The 20,592-nt window shown below is 35.1% G+C and overlaps 1 protein-coding gene across 1 annotated transcript in view; it reads right to left on the minus strand.

Moving 5' to 3' along the window:
* LOC114365931 (receptor-type guanylate cyclase gcy-28-like) overlaps nt 1-8,145 on the minus strand; it is a 49,027-nt gene extending 40,882 nt beyond the window's left edge. Inside the window, exons 1-3 of the mRNA XM_028322657.1 lie at nt 7,187-8,145; nt 6,911-7,104; nt 4,462-4,678 (exon numbers count right to left, since the gene is read on the minus strand). Coding sequence (XP_028178458.1) covers nt 4,462-4,678; nt 6,911-7,104; nt 7,187-8,069 — 1,294 coding nt within the window. The 5' untranslated portion in view covers nt 8,070-8,145. The remainder of the gene's footprint in view (nt 1-4,461; nt 4,679-6,910; nt 7,105-7,186) is intronic.
* Between the last annotated feature and the right edge of the window lie 12,447 nt (nt 8,146-20,592).

The raw sequence follows: 20,592 nt of genomic DNA on the forward strand, positions 1-20,592 counted from the left end.
TTTTTATCCACAATGAGGAAGCTCTTGGCCTGTATCTCACCTGAGCACTGTACCTTACATTAGCAATTTGTATCGCAGAAATTACTAATAGTCCCGTTAGCCCCTCGTGATAACCTAAATAAGCTTGTGTTACGAGTGGGCTCACCACAATAGTCGAGCGGCGGTGGGATTCGTACCCACGTTCCTCGGATCTCGAGTCGGCCACTCGGACCCCTTCACCGTTCGGCTATCGTGGCTACAAGTTTTAGTCTTTTTAGATAAATTAGTGGTACCTAAAAACACAATAATGTTGATGATAGTCAGACGATACCTGTATCAGAATGCCATACAACAATGTTACGAATTTTATACCTGTAGGCATCTGTATCAAAAATTGCAAACCGATTTTGTATTCCGCTTGCAACCGACGTGCAGTTCTAAACGACCGCACTGACCGCACTGACCGCAAGCTCGCTGTACAATTTCCTGTCACAGATTTATTGCATCTGCAGTACAGCCTATAATAAAGCGACTGCAGCCATCTGGCTGACAATTCATAGGTACCTACTTGGTGCAGTCAAACTACACGCTGACGGTGTACACAAGTTCTTCTGATTGAAGGTCGCCTTCACATTATGGTGCGTCCACACTGGGCGAACGGGCTCGCGCGGCAAACTCGACATCCTGCTCACTTAAGAGCAGGGTGAGCAGGATGACCAGCGTGCCGCGCGAGCCCGTTCGTCCAATGTGGGCGTCAGAAGCGCGACAGCAGCGCGGCATCAGCGGCATTTTTACAATGTGAAGGCAGGCATCCGCTGTCATATAGTATGGAATTATCGGCAGCGCGACGGTCGCGCGTTTGTCGCACTGCTAAAATTACCTAAATGTGAAATGTGCTCTAACTTCGTTGCAGGTCCAATAACAGTTTAACGTTCCCCTGGGGACAAACTTAGCCTATACTGGTTGGGTTTTTATTGGCAGTGATTCTGTACATCTACACAAGAGTTGCAGCGGTGAGAACGAGAGGTGGGATTAATACCTCCTCTAGACCTCTGTTCTGAGTTCTGAGTTGCAATATAGAAACAGTTATTCCAACGAAACTTCAATTGCAATTTTAAAAGTCGATTAAACTTCAAATACAACTTCGTACTAATTAGGTACTTTTAGATTTAAAGTCATAGCAAGACTCATAACTAAACGAGATTCTTTGTTCCCTATTCGTTTAATCTGATCTCGGATGATACATAACGTATCATCACTGCTGACTTATTGCATATTGATGACACATCAATTTGCAATAATTTACATGCATCGTTATAGCAGAACGCTGCTTCCTTTGATGTCATAGGTCCGTACCTACCTACGGTGCATATGGACATTCACATATAAAATACTAGCTGACCCGGCGAACTTTGTTCCGCCTTAATGGCAATAAATAAGCAGACTTTTTTTTAAATTTCTAACGGGATAAAAAGTATCCTATGTCCTTCTCCTGGCTCTAAACTACCTCCCTGACAATTTTCAGCTAAATCGGTTCAGCCGTTCTTGAGTTATAAGTGGAGTAACTAACACGACTTTCTTTTATATATATAGATAGAAGAAGATCTTTTGTTTGTCACCATCATCATCATCAGTCTCTGCTCCAAGTCGATTAAATGAACTGATGATGCTCAGATAATCAGTGTTGTTGAATTAGTAATTGATGATGAAATTATGCCACATTAAGCAAAACATTTTATGTATGAATTTAAGCTAAAAAAGACTCGCTGGTCTGAAGGAGGGGATTTAAGTTTCTATTATACAAATAGCTCTTTTATAGGCCCAAGTGCGGATATTACTATTCTCCTTAGAATAAAGACCCCATGTCGAGACCGTAGCATTCAATAAGGGATAAGTTACCACTGCGACGCGGTTTCAAACTTCCCCGTTCATAATAAAGGCGTCGATCCACTTGCCATGAATGAATGAACGACTGAACGGCTGAATGTTAATGAGGTCAGTGAATGGCGAAACGGTTCAGTGTTCAGTCTTAATTAAATTACGTAGATGTGCTTTGTGATACTGACGCTGCCGCACAATTTAATAATGTACAACATTAAAGTTGGTTAATTTAGTTAAACCTACCTCTATTTTATCCAATGCGGTGTAAGTTAATTTTCTCCAGCGATCCAGTGGTTTTTGTTAATCAAATAACATTTCTGAATAGCGTTCTGTCTGAGTGACTTTTCCAGTAACTGGTAATTCCATTAATCCGTCATTAATTAAAGAACAGAAAAGAAGATTTCAACGAAAAATCTTTCTCTTACCATAATATTTATTAATCTAGGACCGTAATGTAGTCGTTTAAAGATTACAGACTCTTTTAACGGAGACCTTGAGATTTATAGATGCGTACAGTATACTCACGAGTTCACGACTGACAAAAAGCAATCAAAAACATATTACAGTGGTTAGACAGCTTTATGCAGACAGTATAAAGTTTCACACGACATTGAAATGTGTTGCGCAAGAGGGAAAAACGCGAAGATATTGGAAAACGTTCCGTTTCACGATGCCGTTTAATTTTATGGGCCTCACAATTGTGTCTGGGACGTATTTTGATGAAACGAATAATGTATCTTGATGTAAGTCTAATGCTTACTAAACGCCTTTTTATGTGAATTTCAAGCGACATGCTGAAGCATTGATTTATAATGTTATGGTCAGTTTAGATATGCATTATGGATCAGAGAGTAGGTGAAATCAGCGATGGGGGTCGAAACGAGGTCGCTTTTAATAAACATCACTAAGAATTGAAAGGAAAAATATATGAGAAAAATCAGGTATCCTCAATTCCTCATCCCGTCTGCCCAGAGCGTGAGGAGAGTAAGTTAAATTGAATTATTATTAAATAAAATTAATTAAATAAAATTCAATGGCCTAAGGTAAACTGAGAGAGAGTCGTATTGCTGCAGTAAAGAGACTAGATGACCTGATGATGATGATGAATCCTATGTGATTTAGCGGTAAATTATAAAAAAAAATAAAACCGACTCCAAAAAACCTACACTAAAAAGCAGAATAATAATTACTAATTACCTACTTATTTATTAGGACGAATTATTAATATTTATGTAGGTATACCATGATTGATACTTCTGGAGTCGGTGCCAAGATTATGAAACATGTAAAGTTTGCCTGCACCGACTCCAAAAGTATCAATCATGGTATACCTACATAAATATTAATAATTCGTCCTAATAAATAAGTAGGTAATTAGTAATTATTATTCTGCTTTTTAGTGTAGGTTTTTTGGAGTCGGTTTTATTTTTTTTTATAAAATTTAACTTATTTCTTGCTTTTTAGTTGACTAATTATTACCTTGATGTTACCACTGAAGGTAGGCAGTACATTGAGACCATATTCTTAATGTATATTATAAAAAAGTTCATCCCCAATTTTCCACCCTTGGGGGTGAAAATTTTCTTCAAATTCGCATGAAACCACCCTTTTGATAATACCTATTCAACAAAAAAATAATCGTTCAAATTGGTTCATAATCGGCGGAGATATTGCGTATAAAAAAGTTCATCCCCAATTTTCCACCCTTGGGGGTGAAATATTTTCTTCAAATTCGCATGAAACCACCCTTTTGATAATACCTATTCAACAAAATAGTAATCGTTCTAATTGGTTTATAATCGGCGGAGATATTGCGTATAAAAAAGTTCATCCCCAATTTTCCACCCTTGGGGGTTGTTTTTTTTATTATTAAATTTAAATGGGACCACCCTTGAGATATTACCTATACGCTGAAAAAAGATTTGTTCAAATCGGTTCATAATTGGCGGAGCTATCGCGTAACAAACATAGAAAAAAAAAAAAACATACGGGTCGAATTGAGAACCTCCTCCTTTTTTTGAAGTCGGTTGAAAAGAAAGAAGACTGTCAAATATTGTGAATATTGAAATCATTACAATTATCCTAGTTTGATTTAAACATCCACATGGTGGACCGATGACATCATAAAGGTGGCAGGAAGGCGCTGGACGCAGGCCGCTACCAGCCTGGCAACATGGAAAGCATTGGGGGAGGCCTATGTTCAGCAGTGGACGTCCCATGGCTGAGATGATGATGATAATGATGATGATTGCAAGTTCAACCTAAGGAACAGGCAGCTCATCAGACTATACGTCATTATTGTTGTAAAATCATGTTTAGTTTGACGTCATCTTTACAGACGAATTGTGAACCGTTCCTCTTTTGAAGTTGGTTTAACAGAAATATGATAACTTGCTTCGGTCAGTTGACACAAATACTGGCTCGTTAATAGATATCGAACAATGGACCATAATTTTTCTCTTGATCAAACTGCAATCCAAAATTCCAAATCCATAAATGTAATAATATCCCATGACTTTGTCCATCCATTGTGCCCAAAGTTAGCTATGTTAGTTGGAAATTTTTCATGGGTTAGTTAGACGTTTTTAGCTAAATACTTACTTCTAGTATTCAAAGACAATTTTTGCAAGAGCTGTTTTAGCTTCGTCGAGGTGGTGTTGGTTTCGTCGAATGGTATATTCGGGATGGTATTTTCGTTTCCCTTCTTCGTCATGACTGAGAAGATGGCGCTGAGTGTTAAGAAACAGGGGCTGTTGCCTTGCCCGGTGGACGGATCGTTGTTGTGGTAAAGCATCGCCAGGCGGCGCCAGTTGAATTCCTAGAACAAGAAATAAAAATATATATTTATTGTAATAGCAAGCCACGTGTTTAGGAGGTATCAAGGACCTACAAATTGCCTAACAACTAAACAATTTGAAAATGAAGCAGTATAACAGACTCTCATTCGTGATCAAACCTCATTCATGACAAAATTGGCAAACTATTGTTACTTTTACAAAAGCATATTATTTTTACAATATTTCGACCTTCAAAAAAGTACCTAATTTAGCTGTTCTAAAATTATGATGTACCATTGTACTTCAGACTAGATCAAACAGCAAAATATTGTAATTTGATTGCAAACACGTTTCTAAGAACTAATTTTTGAAAGTAATGAGCATAATAATAATCTGAAAGTTTTTCGGCGGAAAGTCCCAAGTGATATTTATTTATTTATTTATTTGAACACCAACAATATGCCTAATAAATGAAAACAAATCTGAGAAATATTAATAACAATTAATACTCTTTATTGCACACCAAATAACAGAACAGAAAGAAAAGAAAGAAAAAGAAATATACGATGAAAGGTTTTACTTTCCCAAAATTCATGTAAGTGAGATACTCCAGTAACAAATATCTCGCTAATTGATTATGGGTATACCATTATAAATATCGTCCTTTGAATTATTATACTATCTATCATAAGATACCCTAATATTACTTCAAACAAGGCTCCTAATCACAGTTGTTTGTAATTAAAGTTGTTAGGCGGTTATCACACTGCGCCGCGCTCCGCCGCGGAGCGCGTGATTTTTTATATGAAACGCGGACGCGTTGTCAGTGTGAAGTGCCGCGCGTGTTTTCTATACAAACTGAGGTACTTGCATACAATTATTAAATCTGTCACCCCGCGCTCCGCGGCGGAGCGCGGCGCAGTGTGATAACCGCCTTATGGTTCTGAAAATCTATACTACTCATAATAGATGATGAAAATATGCCTGTCTGTCTGTTATTTGTTTGATTGCCACACTTAAATTACTAAATTGATTTCAGTGAATGTTGTCTAATAAACTTTAAAAAGAAAATTTTAAAAAGAAAGCTGAAGGGTTTTGGCCATTGGATTAGCGACATAAATCTCTAGCGTAATATAAATATTATGAAGCTGACACCAACAAATAGGAATCATATATTATTATTTGCAGATAGAAATTTCCACAAGCAAATATCAAATATGTGAGGAATTTAGTCTGATCCAATGCCTTTGAGCGAGTAATTACTTCACCGAAGTGAACAAACACATCTTAATTTCTGGATTCTGGGAAACTCAATAAAGCTTATGAATATCAAATTATATTATAGACTACGTTAATAATAATGTCATTAAAGGGTCTGTCTCACAATAATTAGTTTGGAATTCAACTTTCGAGTTGCCAGAATGTGATGATTGGAATTTATATTATGTAATAATAGATTTGAAAACATTATTAAAGTGGCATAATGCAATGTGAAACTGACCCAAAAATGTTTGGCTGGAATCAAAAATTTTACGTAAAAATTAATTCAAACGCAACGCAACTTATAATCAGATAGAAATAAGACGGAAAATTGAAAAAAAAAAATACAAAACACAAAATCTTTTTGAAGTATTTTATTTGTATCAAATAAAGCAAAGCATTTGATTAAATAATATAAAGTAGCTCAGTGATCAAACCGAATTGATTGATGCAAATAAAATACTATCTGCTGAAAAAGCAACAAAAGAAGATAAAATTAACGAAACACAATATTATAAACATAAAAGTACACAATACATTGTTTTAATGCTACCAGATGCTCACACATAACGTTAAAACTGTAGCATTCGTGATAAAAGCCATTTTAGTACAAAAACGTAAAGGCTGATGTGCCGGTGACTGAACACTTTTATTAATGGAAAGCCTTCGGTTATCGAAGAATTCCATATCCAAATTCTATGCTAACATATATCACGCGCGCCAGTATAGGCCCCTTGGAATTTTTATTTAATTTGGCATTCGTCTTTCATTTGTATATTCACATCACGTAAGCCGAGCATTGCCAAATAGCGTTTAATATCTATTACCATTATAATAGACGAGGCTTTTTTGGAATACCAATACAATTCCTTTCCTTGTTTATCCAGAAACAGAAGCAACAATGAAAATAAAACAAAAGGTAAAAATAAAGGCTTGTTTATAAGCGGACAACATAATAAAACAAATACATAACACAAATAATAACCTCTTCCACACACAACAATTTGAATTACCTCGAATATTTTGCGGATGGCGATTCCTGCTTGAAGGTAGCTGCCCATCACTCTCGTTAAGGTGGCGTAGCTGGGGTTCTTATAAGTGAATGCTTGAGCTTGAGCTCCTGCTGTTAGTACTGGTATCCCCCATTGGCCAGCGTATCTTGCCACCGGTGCAATGACGTACTCACACCCAGGACCGATGAAGGCATCTAAAAACATCGTCATCTGAGAATTTGCTCTACCAAAATAGTTTTAATACGAATGCATAAATTTACAATTTCATAGACTTACCTGCAGATCCGTTGACATAGAATTCGAACGCAGCCAAAGGTCCTTCAACTGACGAACAGCCAGTGTCTCGATAATCTACCAGGATTTTCCAACCTGGTAAAGGTCCATCAGCCTTAGTTACCGCCTGAACAGCCATTTCCAATATGGGAAGAACTTTCACCAGAGAAAATGTTTGGTCCACATCAGCTGGTAGTAGGACACCCAATTTAACAATCTTTCTGTGAAATTCATGCCTTTCTGGTCTAAGGTTAAAGTTTGTCTTTTTCACGTAGTAAGGTTTCGATGCGAGATCATGGGGATATCCTACCGCTAGTTCATCGTCATATTTATATTTTCTTACAGGAAAATTCTGTGGCTTTTCAGTTGCATTGATTATGTCTTCTTTATTTCTATAGTAGTCGTATAAATACTTATTGAGTTCTGGGGCTTCAGGAACCGTGTATTTATCTGCCTTATCATCTTCATCTTCCCTTTGTGAAGCCCTACCCTTACGGTAGTTCTTACCATGCCACGTTCTATCTTCGAATCTATGTCCTCTCCATGACTTTTTATCTCTAAACGTATGCACGTCATGTGCTTTCCTCGCTTCTTTAAAAGTCTTCATATTTACATCATTAATATTAACATCACACATAATTATCACATTTATAAAACAAACATAAAAAATGAGACACACAGTTAACATTGGAAGTTTGTTTGGTTGTTTTAATTTTATTTTAACCTTGTATGCTTTAGCATTGTCCACAGTCTTATTTGATTGTATGCGTTCATTTTTTGTTTCTATAATTTTTCCATTGGATTCTGATCTTGTTTTGCAGGCGGTGTCAGAATATGTCCGTTCTGTATTCGGTGGGAGGATCGCATGGACGATCTCCTTTAACATTTTATTTTAAATGTTTGCCATTTTTATGGTTCACTTCTTATTTCACTACATTTGTCACCTGTACAATCAATCCAATTAGTTTCACTTTCGGAACGTAGAATGCGATGATCGTTGCGTGGTATAATGCAATAAAACTGATCGTAAAGGTAATAATAGGTTTGATTGGTCTTCAAACAGACTCGTGTTGTGTTTAACAATAGACATTAATTTATCTGATTCCGAGACAAACGTTTGCCTTTATAGCTGGTATGGTAACAACAGAATGCTTATTTGCTTTGTGTACTCACTCTCAGTTACTCACGTGCTATTATTAATCGATCATTTATAATAAATTCTGATAGCGTACGAAAATTTGATTATAATTTGGGCAGAGGGATTGTGACACGAATTAATTATAATTTGCTATTGTGTAACAAAATTTTGTACCTACATAAATAATGTTGAATAAACATTCATGATTAAGCACCCATTTAAACGCTTAAGTATCAACTCCAATGATGAATGATATCTAGTCCTATATCAGTTACAACATCTATGCCTTTCCTGATAAACATAGAAACGTGATTTTTTGATTTTGATTTTGATTTTGGTGTGACAGATAAAAAAAAAGGTATATCGAAAGTAATGCTTTTGTTCTATTTTATCTCATTCTTGTCTATTTTTGGTATTATAAGCTTGTGCTTTGAAATTAAGCTTTCTCTACTGGCTTAGTTAATTTTGACAGTAAAAACGGTTTTCTTATTCATGTGCCGTATAAAAGATTTCATAATAACCTACATTATTAAAATGGAAAATTTGTTAGAGGGTAAGCAGACTTTTCGAAAAAAAAAAGAGACTGAAGGGTATAATAGCCTTTGTGTTCAACACGTGTAGAATAAATGGTCATGTAGGTATCTCTTGTCATGTCATCATGGAAAATAACTTAATGCCAAAGAGTCTTACATACTATCAAACTATAATATAGCATAATTTACCCCTCAGGGTCAATAAAACCATAATTATCTTATACAATATAGCTACTAAACTATTCAAGGGAGCGGCGCCAACTGCCAAAACTATGCGACATTTTACGATTTGCCTAAAAAGTATACCATTTGCTCCCACCTAAGGCATCGCACTACATCGTTCGGCCATTGTTATCTCCTAAGCATGACATATTTGGGACATAATGTGTTGTCATTTGGGACAATGTACCATTCATTTTGTTCGAGTGACACTTCCGGACGATGTGACAAAATTTTGGTAATCTTCTTTCATAAATAATACTTTGACCTTGAGTAGGTCAGTCAATAGCACATTATTATAGTGATTTCTGTTGTAAAATAGCCCGTATTGCAACTGTAAAGATGCCGATATGTGTTGTCGTCTGTACATAGCAGAAGCGTCACCACAGCTGCGGAAGAGTGCGATCCTAATGTATGGATAGTGCGCCATAATATTTGGCCGCCAGTTCTGTGTTCTTACATACTTTATCCGTTATCAGTGCATAATGTTAGGAAATATGGCGTTTATTTGCCAAATACCAACAGCTAAAATTCAGTAAAGTATGTACGAGTATCACTGCATAACAAAGAGATAAATGCAGATGTAGAATAGTACGACTGCATAATTATTAAGATGAGTAGCCCCGTATTCACAAACATTACTATGAGGTCTTTCAGTGTGCGTGGACGCACATGGTGACACACGAACCAATCACAGCTTATTTAACGCTGTGCGTTCGATTTTCTTCTTCACTTAAGTAAGCATCGTTTGTGAATACGTTCGTTAATACTGAAGCGGATTAAAATGTAGATGTAGGTGTCTAATGTGCTGTCGATTATATCTATCAAAATCTAAAATTAGTATCACATTATGATTCGTCAGACCTGACCACCACATCAAAACAGGTTTCTTCACAAAAGGTTCAAGAGTAAAAAATCTTAAGACGAATTTATCATTCGTCTTACTAATAAGATTTTTATAGATACTGATTCACTACAAATAGAAAAACCAACTTTTTGAAATAAGTGCAATTGTTAACATAATCGAAGTAAATTCTTTATTTAGTTCTGCTACTATTGTATTGTACACACCGCGTGTCAGCGAGTCTATTTTTGTCAAACGTATGCGCATAATTATCTTACTAGATCTAAGCACAGTAGAAGCAATTGCAGTATGCTTAGCACAACTAAAATTCATGACTTGAATTTACACTTTTTTAGAAGTATTTGTATTCAAAGCTGTGATTGGTGTAACAAAATTAAAGGATGATGGGCATACATTAAATGAAATGAAAAAAAAATGTATGGAATGTGTTACCCGCTCCAATAGCCATAACCAATATATATTTCAAAAGGCCTTTAGATGCAGGAAAATATCTGCTATGGGGCTAGTTCTAATTCACGTTTTGAAAGCTGTAATTCCACTAGGTATTATAAGAAAGTATAACACATGTATACGAGTATGTACTATGACTACAATCTATTAATATAACTAAAAGAAGCATTGAAAAGGAAAGGATTATACCTACGACGAACTACCCAAGCTATTAGCCCTTGATTCTCTTTCATCATCATCATCATGATCATTTTAGTCACAGCACGTCCAGTTGAACATAGGCCTCCCTAATGATTTCCACAATGGCCGGTTGGTTGCAACCTGTATCCAGCGTATTCCCGTTACCTTTATGAGGTCGTCGGTCCATCTTGTGGGTGGACTTATTGGGTCTTGTGGGTTTATTCACTTTAGCAACTCATAATAAAATCCTTAAGAAGTAATAAAACTCTAACCCCTTTATTAATAAAATTAAGTTACACCCTAGTTGTACTCTGGCTTGAATTCATTTGGTATGGAAAGTAGGGGTAGTAGTTCTTCAAATAAAAATATTTATTTCACAATTATCCTTATAAATAATTATAGAGTAAAGGAAGGATGCTGGAGCAGTAAACCCTTCATGCCTCGCATAACCTAAGTGCCATACAATGGACACGTGTGTGATACTTCGACTACACAAAAAGTATGTTTATCTTCGAACGCAACCAGATCTGAGGCTGGTGGCCATAGTAAATGTTGTTCGTCTTGGTAAGACCTTTCAAATGACACTACAAACATAACTATTGGAGCCGGGTACCATTCTGCAAAAAAGTATGTTTATCTTCGAACACAACCAGATCTGAGGCTGGTGGTCATAGTAAAAGTTGTTCGTCTTGGTAAGATCTTTCAAATGACACTAGAAGCATATCTATTGGAGCCGGGTACCATTTTGCCTATTGTCCTTTAGCCAGAGTCGTCATTTTGTAGTGAAGATTAAATGACGATGATGATGCTGACAGACTTGATTCAATGCTTGAGTTTTAACCAAATTTTGAACTCGTCTCAGATAAAAGCAATCAGTAACAGAAGGTAAACCGTTGCGATTTTTTTTAATAACCAAGAAGTGAAGGAGCTATTGATTAATATTTATAACTTTTTAGCCATAAAGATGTTGTTATATCATAAGTTAAACATAAGTTTGTAAGCTACTTAATGAAAATGGTACTGCTGTCCAGAATTTTATTGTGTCACGTCTTTTTGTTTACATTGAAAGTGCTACAGACGATTTCGTCAGTAGAATGTCATTTCGTTAAGTCATTGGATGGTTTGTTACTGGTATTGGTAGAACTATAAGTTAAAGTAACCAGGTTTTTAACATAAAAAAAACTTTAAAAATTAGTTTTCTTTTTGGAATGTTTGTCTAATAATACTTATACAATATGGCTAAAGTATATTAAAAATTCAATCGTAAAATGGAATCGAATCAAATCGAAACTATTTATTTTTGACATTATTAACAGTAACTTAGCAATTGACATACAAAATTTTACGATTTACGAATAGAAGGAAGAACATTATTCAAATTGATTCTATCCTATCCTACCTGTGGAACTCACAGGATCGCGTTCAAACAATTTATCCTTTTGCACCCAGGATTTTCTGCATACTTTGTTCGCACGATCTGTTTATTAGGCTGGACTTTTAGTAACAACGAAAAAGCGTATAGGAAATTATTTACAAAGTAACTGAATTTTGAAAACAAAAAATACATTTTCATTATCAATATCATCATCTTCATCAAGATTATCGTATCGATCGATCGATTGTCGCAAAAATCTGAGGTGCGATTGTGTAAGGCAATCGTATTCATTTGACAGTTCATAACGTACGATTATTCTGTCAAACGCTTTGTTTAACTGACATTATCGTACGTTATGAACTGTCAAATGATTTCGATTGCTTTACACAATTCCACCTCTGGTTATAATCAAGGATTTAGTTTCAGGATCATATCAATTATTGTAGAAAGTCTTAGGCTGAGTTGCACCACCTAATTTTGACCGTAACTATAACGGTAACCAGTGTTTTTTGTATGGAGTTTGACAGAATTTTGACGTTTGTTAAAGTCAAAGTAAGATGGTGCAACCCAGCCTTAATCTGTATAATACAGTCTTGTTTTAAATCGATACTTGTTGACTCAGCGCACTTCATACCACCTATGTTCGTTACAAATAATGTAGAATTGTAACGATGAAAGGTTTTTTTAAAGTCTAATACTTTTTTTCTCATTTATTTACCAAATAAAAATAATTACAGACAAAATTTGTTTTGACAGCATTCAGGAAACCACTAACGTTTGTGTTGATGCTGTTGCAGTTCTACATCGATACTTATGGTTACAATAATAATTACAATTAATTTACATATTTTATGACTTTAATTAATCAGCCCGAATCTAAACAATACCCGATTTATGTTGACATCTCATTTCCAGACTTAGTTCCAGAACCATTCAATTTAACAATCAGATGTATTATTTTTATAATACTTGTTAAAATAATATTATAATAGTTGTTAATGGAAATACTGGTCGTCATGAGAATTTTTCTTTCTTAGTAGACTTATTTTGTCTCGACGTTAGAAGTTTCAGTAAAGTACACTATAAGTCACACATAAGAAGTATTGTATTCTTTGTCAAGTATTTTCCACAAAACTATTTACTTCACACCGCTGCGCTTCTCACAAAGCACCGCCTTCGAATGGCTTCGACAATCTACCGTGGATTGGTGCCTTATTTTCTTTTATATTTATTCAGTCTTCACAGTCGTAAGGATTTATTCTGTTTCTATTTTGGGCTCTTGGAAAAATCCACTGCCATTTTTGTACTTTGATCTTGCTTGTCATAGTCAGCTTAAAATAGTAATGCGTTAACTGCGTGGTTAAAAAGTTATTTTAATTGACAATAGTGACTGAGTTTCTTGCGCTGCTTCTTCTCAGCACTGGCCCATTTATTGTCCCGAAGCAGCGGTAATACTGGGACGTGTAAATGTCCTCTTTAAAAGCCTATTTTGAGATTTATGAGAGTTTTTTATGAGTCAAATAAAATATGTTCTGAATGTTAGGCTACTTGCTTGATGTTTATAGTAAATCCAAAACCATAGATTTTTCAAGCAAAGAGTTAATCTGTTGTGGTTTTAAATAAAGGATGTTACACTGTTTGGGTACTCAATATTAAAAAAAAAAGCGTTATGATGTTAGGGGTTGCATCCCAAACTAATTTTATGGAATTTGAAAAAAACATTCTGCTATAAATGTTGTACGTTGATCGGACTTTTTATAAATCAAATACCAACACTATACACGCAGCGCGCAGTTAAGAACGGCAAGTTAGCTTTGTGTGAATATTTTTAGGGCTGATTTTTTAATCGTCAGATATTTAATAATTGAAGAATAAACTTGCCATTATGACACATTTAACATACTGAAACTGATAGTTTCAGTATGTTAAATTCTTCAGTTAAAAAGATATCTGACGATTGATACTTATGATTCGATTTTCAGGTGGATCGTATCGAAATCGTATCGTTATCCTGGCTCGTTACGACTAACGGTTCTGGGAAAAGTAATAAAGTTTCGGGATTAGTTTCACGTGTTATCGACTAAGGGCGTGTTCACACGTTGGTTGTATTTGAACCAATCTTGGAGGCAATCTTTGATGTGTATCCGTGCTTGATAAATCAATCTTGGTAATACTTTGTATGAATCCGTGCTTGATAAATCAATCTTGAAGTTAATACTTGGCAAGTATAAAGGAACAACATCTCCTTTTTCAATCCCATGGTGGGAATGTGCCGCCGATACAACGAGGTGGTTCGCAGTGGTTGAGACGTTGACATATTAATAGCAGTTTTCCCCGGTATAAGAGTTTAGTAACAGAAATCTTTAAGAATAAATAAATGTCTTCGACCCTATCCAGGCGCACCGACTTTTAGTCGGCCGTTAATTGAGCCAGATTTTAATTTGTATGAAGAATCGGCCGATATCAAATCGCTGTAATGTGCGCACTTTCATACATCTCCATACTGATTAACAGCCCAACCCAACTATCGGCCATCTAAAAGTCGGTGGTCTGCGTCTAGAGTTTATACTAAACATGTTGGCTAATTTTGGATCTCTGTTTAGTAATTTAATATTGTTTTAATTTTTCAATGGACAGTGATCTGCTTGTATACCTATTTTCAATAAATAATTATGAAGCCGTGCTTGACGAACCTAGACTACCTTGGACATAGACCAGACCAATCTAACACGAACCTTCGTAGAATAGAAATATTTTTATGACGTCATCAAAGGTGAGAAAAATAAGAAGGTGCATGGTCTTTCTCCAGACAATAACATCCGTTAACTTAGTACTTAATATACAAAACATTTATTTTTAGCGATTTTAACAAGTAAAATTATACTTAGAAATGGACGTTTGAATAATTTGTTTGTTTAAAAATAACTCCGGAATTATGTTTAAAATAGTACCTAAAACTTTTTTTTAACTTATGCATGTTTTGTTGCATGTTGTACTAATGATGTTTTAGACCCCAGAGGTGAGCCCAAAGTGAGGTATTTTTTCAAGTCACATTTATGGTATATTTTATGTCAATCATTTACTTAGAAAGTAAATATGTTTTTCTTTAAGGATATTTATTAGACTTTCAAATAACACCAATATTGTTGGGGCACCATGATTGTGTCAGAAGGAAATCTTTAAATTTCGCGTCGCGGAAGGTGCGATTTATTTGATGTTGAGTGTAGTATTTAAAAGTGAAGATAATGTACCTATAAAAGTACTTTTGGTGATTCAATCCAATGATCAATAATTAATTCCTTCAGACGACAAGCTGTTTTGAATAAAAATTTTGTCACAAAAACGCGTGCGCCGGTTATCAAGCAAGTTGTAGGTAAACACGTAAACAAAACGCGCTCATAAATATTGACAGTATTTAATCGGTCTCATTAGGTAAATGTATTACTATCATTTATTATGTAACGTGTGGAATAGCGATAAATAATTTGAAGTTTTAAATTCGTAGTATTTGTTCAACCACACCAACGCGTGCAGATCGCAATCGCCGGCGCGATCGTAAGGTTCGGACAAACCAACGCGATCACAGCGCGATCAGCCGGCGTGCAGCGATAGCGATCAATGCATTTAGGGGTCTGTACCCGTAGGCCAATGACAGGTCGCGAGACCCATGACAGTCCGATACATTAGATTTTTTAAAGTAATAAATTCCACTTTGAAATTATAATCATAATGTCTGTCTGACATTAAATTAATATTTGAGCATCGTATTCGTTCTGTATTATGAATCTTAGTTAGTCAAATAAGGTCAAACACAACCTTCGTGGGTTTTGAACACATTTGCTTCTTTCTTTCGCTTCCAGTTGGCTAAATGAGAATAATAATAATAATATTAATGTCATATATTTTCTGCAAATAGGCTTTTAGAAAGTACCCAGTATTACTTTAACCCTATCACTGCTTCGGAACAATAAATGGGTCAGTGCTGGAGAAGAACCAGCGCAAAGAAACTCAGTCACCTCATACTTATCAACAAGTCACTGAACAAATATACGTAGCATCTTTATAAAGCATTTCTATCTTTTCTTCATTGACTTTTTTTGTACTAGAAATAGTACTTTTTTTGTACTACATAGAAGACTTGTGTGGACGACGCTTGATCCTACAACTAAGTCTCATTACGAACTTGTAGCACAGAACAACTAATTTGTAGTCGGTAAGATTGTTAGTTGAGCACTTACTTCTATTTTTACAGCACCTTGGGGCATTGATCTTTGATTTATCCGTTTTCGTATGGCTTTGTGGTAAATCGCATCAGAAAATAAGCTTTTTTTACTTCACCTTTGGTCATGGATGTCATTTGTTTTATAAACTTAATATCAAGTAAGCAAGGAAGAAAGCAATTTAATATGTCGTATCGCTGAAAGCTTTTTTTTATCGAATGAACTGGCTTGTTTGACTATTTTATTAGAATTACTTTTTGTTACAAAGTTAACACACCTGAGAAACCATATTACTATTTTATTTTATTTATATTCACTGATCATTCTTAAAAAAATATGTACCAGTTTACATGAAAAAAGGTTCAGTAAATGCTGAATAAAGAAAGGCTGTAACTGAAAAAATGAAATCATATTCCGCAATCAAAATTATTAGATTCGAAATCATCAAGAAGAATCTTCATTAAAGCGTTATTTTAAATCATTTCCTGTTCGTTAAACTACCATTTATACAGCTGGCAATTAATAATTCAAGTTTACAACCTTGTCGGCTGCAGATAGGCACTATTAATAGAATTGCGAAACCTGTTACTTTATATCCGTATTCGTTTGGTTAGCTAAGTGGCGTGCCATGGCTATATCTTGACTAGAACTAATATAAGTACTTATCAGTGGACTTTCGTGTACCATGGAAGATATTGAGCAAATCGGAGTTACGAAAAATCGGTGTAAACTTACATGTTTGCTTTAAAATCCAATCTATTTACTCTCTTTCTCATAATTAAACTTTATTTATAGCTTTTATTGTTATTTGCAATGTGTTACAAACAGTATAAATGGGAATATTGTGGTGAACCAACTTGTAACACAAGAATATTTACCTTACCATGAAGAGATAACAGGACTTTTACAAAAAAGGCATTGTACTGTGTACATCATTTCACAATAAAAATGTCTAATAATGCCAAATAGCTGGTACTCTAGCAAATACATTCAGTAATCAAGGATAGGAAAGAGACCAGAAAAACACAGACGGAGGAAATTAAGACACTCTAACATGATGTCATACATCAACATACCTCCACAAATCTTCAAATGAAGCACTGTTCTAAATATAGAACAGCCCAAACAACACCGCATTATAAAACGGCGAGCAAAAAACGCACAGGTATAATTATGTTCAGTTACCAAAACTGGCTACTAAATATACGATAGGAACTTATTTTTAGAATAGAGGTGTGTGGAGTCATGGCCGCCGCTCAGTCATGATGACCATAAAGGCGAATTTACATTGCTAAAGCACGTGTATGTAGGTATAATCTACGCCAATCGTCTTTGAGTCTTGTAAGCCAATATGGCTGACATTGGATTGGTTTTAGTTATTTGAGTACCTTTTTTGATTTTTTATTCAAAGTCAGATCATTGAAATTTAAGATAATTTAAAATATTAATTTTATTAAAAAGCCTAATTTTATTGCGCAGATGATAATAATATGTAAGTTAGTAGATTGACACATAGTTTTTCTGAAGTAATGTTAGGGTTACAATGTATTGGGATATGTAAAAGCGCTTTACAAAAGTCTATTAAAAAGATATTCACCTCTAATGACTACGTTTTCGTTAAGAAGCGAGGTTAATTTGGAGATACTTAGGATTGAAATCTTCTTAAATTAATTCTTTATTTATATCTACTGCTGTAACGTACATTTTAACCCTAGTCCCTATTACAAAGCGTTGTTACCTACAGATAATAAATATACCTACCTACTCCGAGAGCGCGTGAAATCTTTGTAAGTCAAAAGTTGATATATCGTCTACGCGCACTGTGAGACCTCATAGTAATGTTTGTGAATACGGGCAATAACGTGCATTAAACTGATACAAACTCTATATATGCTAATAATAGAGTATTAAACAGCCAAAACAATAGAGAAGCGACGTAAAAACTGACATAAGTGAAACAATACAACTTAGAAGAAGGCAACCTTCAATTACTCGGTCGCCTCATTACGCTCTCTTATGCGCAGGCGCAGATGTAATGGCGGCCATGCAAAGATAAGTAAATTATTATCAAAAATGTACGTTTAGAATTTAGTGCAACTAAATTAACATTACTTTACAGTTTTCGTTTCAACCAAATTAAGGATATAGGTAGTCATATTATGTACACGGCTGGATAAAGGTCTCACTAAAGGATTTCCACAACGCTCTATAAACTCAAATTGTGAAGATCGAGGTTATTGGACATATTTTAAAGAAACTCTATGTTAAATGTTAAGTATAGTAGGTAACATAAAATAGTAAGATTCAGTTACGTTTTATCGAAATCTATGAGGACAAAATCACACGCAAACGCTTAGGCTTGATATAATATAAGTAAATCAATCGTTTCTTCAACTCTCTAGAACCTAGCCCTATACACTAAGCAGAACTTGTAAGGATCACATGTCATCAAGGCGAACAGCAACTAAAGTATATCCATTTTCACACATTTTCCATGCACTTCGTAAAATTAAAATTTTTAATAAGCGTAGATAATATTGGATTTGTTTTTTTTTAGTTAAATCACCGGACATTGACCGGTTCTAGGCGAAGTAGATCCAAAGTCTACTTTGATAAGATCAGACATCAATGCTAGTCACTATTTCAAGTATAACTATGAATAGATCCTAAATGGTCTATGATTGTACAGACTACAGCACAATTAGTTGGAAATAATGGCATTAATTATGTAGAAATACGTGCGGTTTTGCAGTAAAAATGTTTAGTTCCATGTGCTAGACTGTACGGCCAAATATAACTTTTTGTACTTATGTTGCTATGTAGGAGTGTTTTTTGTAAGCATAGCTGTCTAGCCAAAAAAGTCATTAATCAATCTAAAGATAGACAAAGTATACATTTGGATTTTATGTGGGTGTGTCAATAGTGAATTTATAAATAAATTGTCGAGCTTATTCAATTGCTTTTTGTGTAGAATACAAAATATCCAATAATAACTTTATTATGATCAATAAAGTTGTTTTCATATAGGTAGTTAAAACTATTCTGGTGTCAAATTCTTTAAGATAACTTATAAAATCTTTACTTTATTTCTTAATTTTTTGTTGCTTTGGATACGAGTAAACGGCAGAGCTGTACAAAGACATTTGAATTATTAATATAATTTGGACTTTTAAAGCCAATAAGATTGAACAATTCACTAAAATTTAAAAATACTTGTGTAGCCGCCTGTACGGAATATGTGATAAAATTAGAAAAGCACAAAGTCAGTCAGCATGAAGAGCCTTAATGACATCTTTTGTCCAAAAAATACCAGTTTTAAAACCTCCAGACATATTGTTGTGGGTCAACATCCTCTAAACACATCTTGTGCACCGCAAGCGTTATTGTAGTTTATTCCAAACAAAGAATAGTCATTTTTTTGCGTTAAAAAGATGATGTTATTGCTAGAGTCAGAAGTAAATTGTCTGGTCTTGACAAACTAGACTGCCATTATAAAATACTAGCTTTTCGTCCGTGGCTTCGCCCGCGTGGATTTTGTCTATCACAGAAAAACTTTATCGCGCGCGTCCCTGTTTCAAAAGCCGGGATAAAAACTGTCCTATGTCCTTTCCCGGGACTCAAAGTATCTCTATGCCCATCAAAATCGGTTCAAGGGTTTAAGCGTGAAACCAAGACAGACAGACAGAGTTACTTTCGCATTTATAATATTAGTATAGAAGTATAGAATAGATTAAGGCTGCTTTTCCACTAGAGATGTGCTAGTATGAGTGGAGGGAGGATGTCTAACGGAGCTATGAAAGTGTGTGGGCTGTTTCTATCAGAGATGTGCTAGGAAGAAGAGCGATGTGAGGATGTGTAGGGGGCTTTCTTCAGATACTAATTTCCGTTTTCACCATCAATCCCCAATTTTTAAGTGACCCTTATGAAAACAAAATTCCTGTTATGTGTTACCATAGGGGTAACTTAAATTAAGGATTGATGGTGAAGACGGGCATAAGGGTATCATTTGCAAACGTGTTGGTATTATTTAAACTGGCAACTGATTAATAACGTCCATTAAATTGTCGCACTAGGAATACCCTAGCACTCATCCCTCGCACACATGCAATCCTCACAATCTTTATCTTATTTGTACGTACAAAATCTTTGCTTCGCTAACTTTACCAAACCGTTTCTACCAGAGCTGTGGCTGTGCTGACTAAGACAAGGTAAATGAAGCAATTCTATTAGTTCTTTACAAACGCATCCCTCGCTACGCATTCTCGCACATCTCTAGTGGAAACGCAACCTTATCGCTTAAGTTAGGGTGTCTTTTGTTAAGTTGGATGTCTATTCTCTAGTGTGTATTGTGTAGTTAAGCTTGCACAAATCCTTGGGTTGTTAGTTTAATCGTTAGGATGAACTCCCTTGACCCTTAGGAGTATGAACT

The sequence above is a fragment of the Ostrinia furnacalis genome, unplaced genomic scaffold (assembly GCF_004193835.3).
Source record: "Ostrinia furnacalis isolate ACB-3 unplaced genomic scaffold, ASM419383v2 OfSCF7683, whole genome shotgun sequence".
In the NCBI taxonomy this organism is placed as follows: domain Eukaryota; kingdom Metazoa; phylum Arthropoda; class Insecta; order Lepidoptera; family Crambidae; genus Ostrinia; species Ostrinia furnacalis.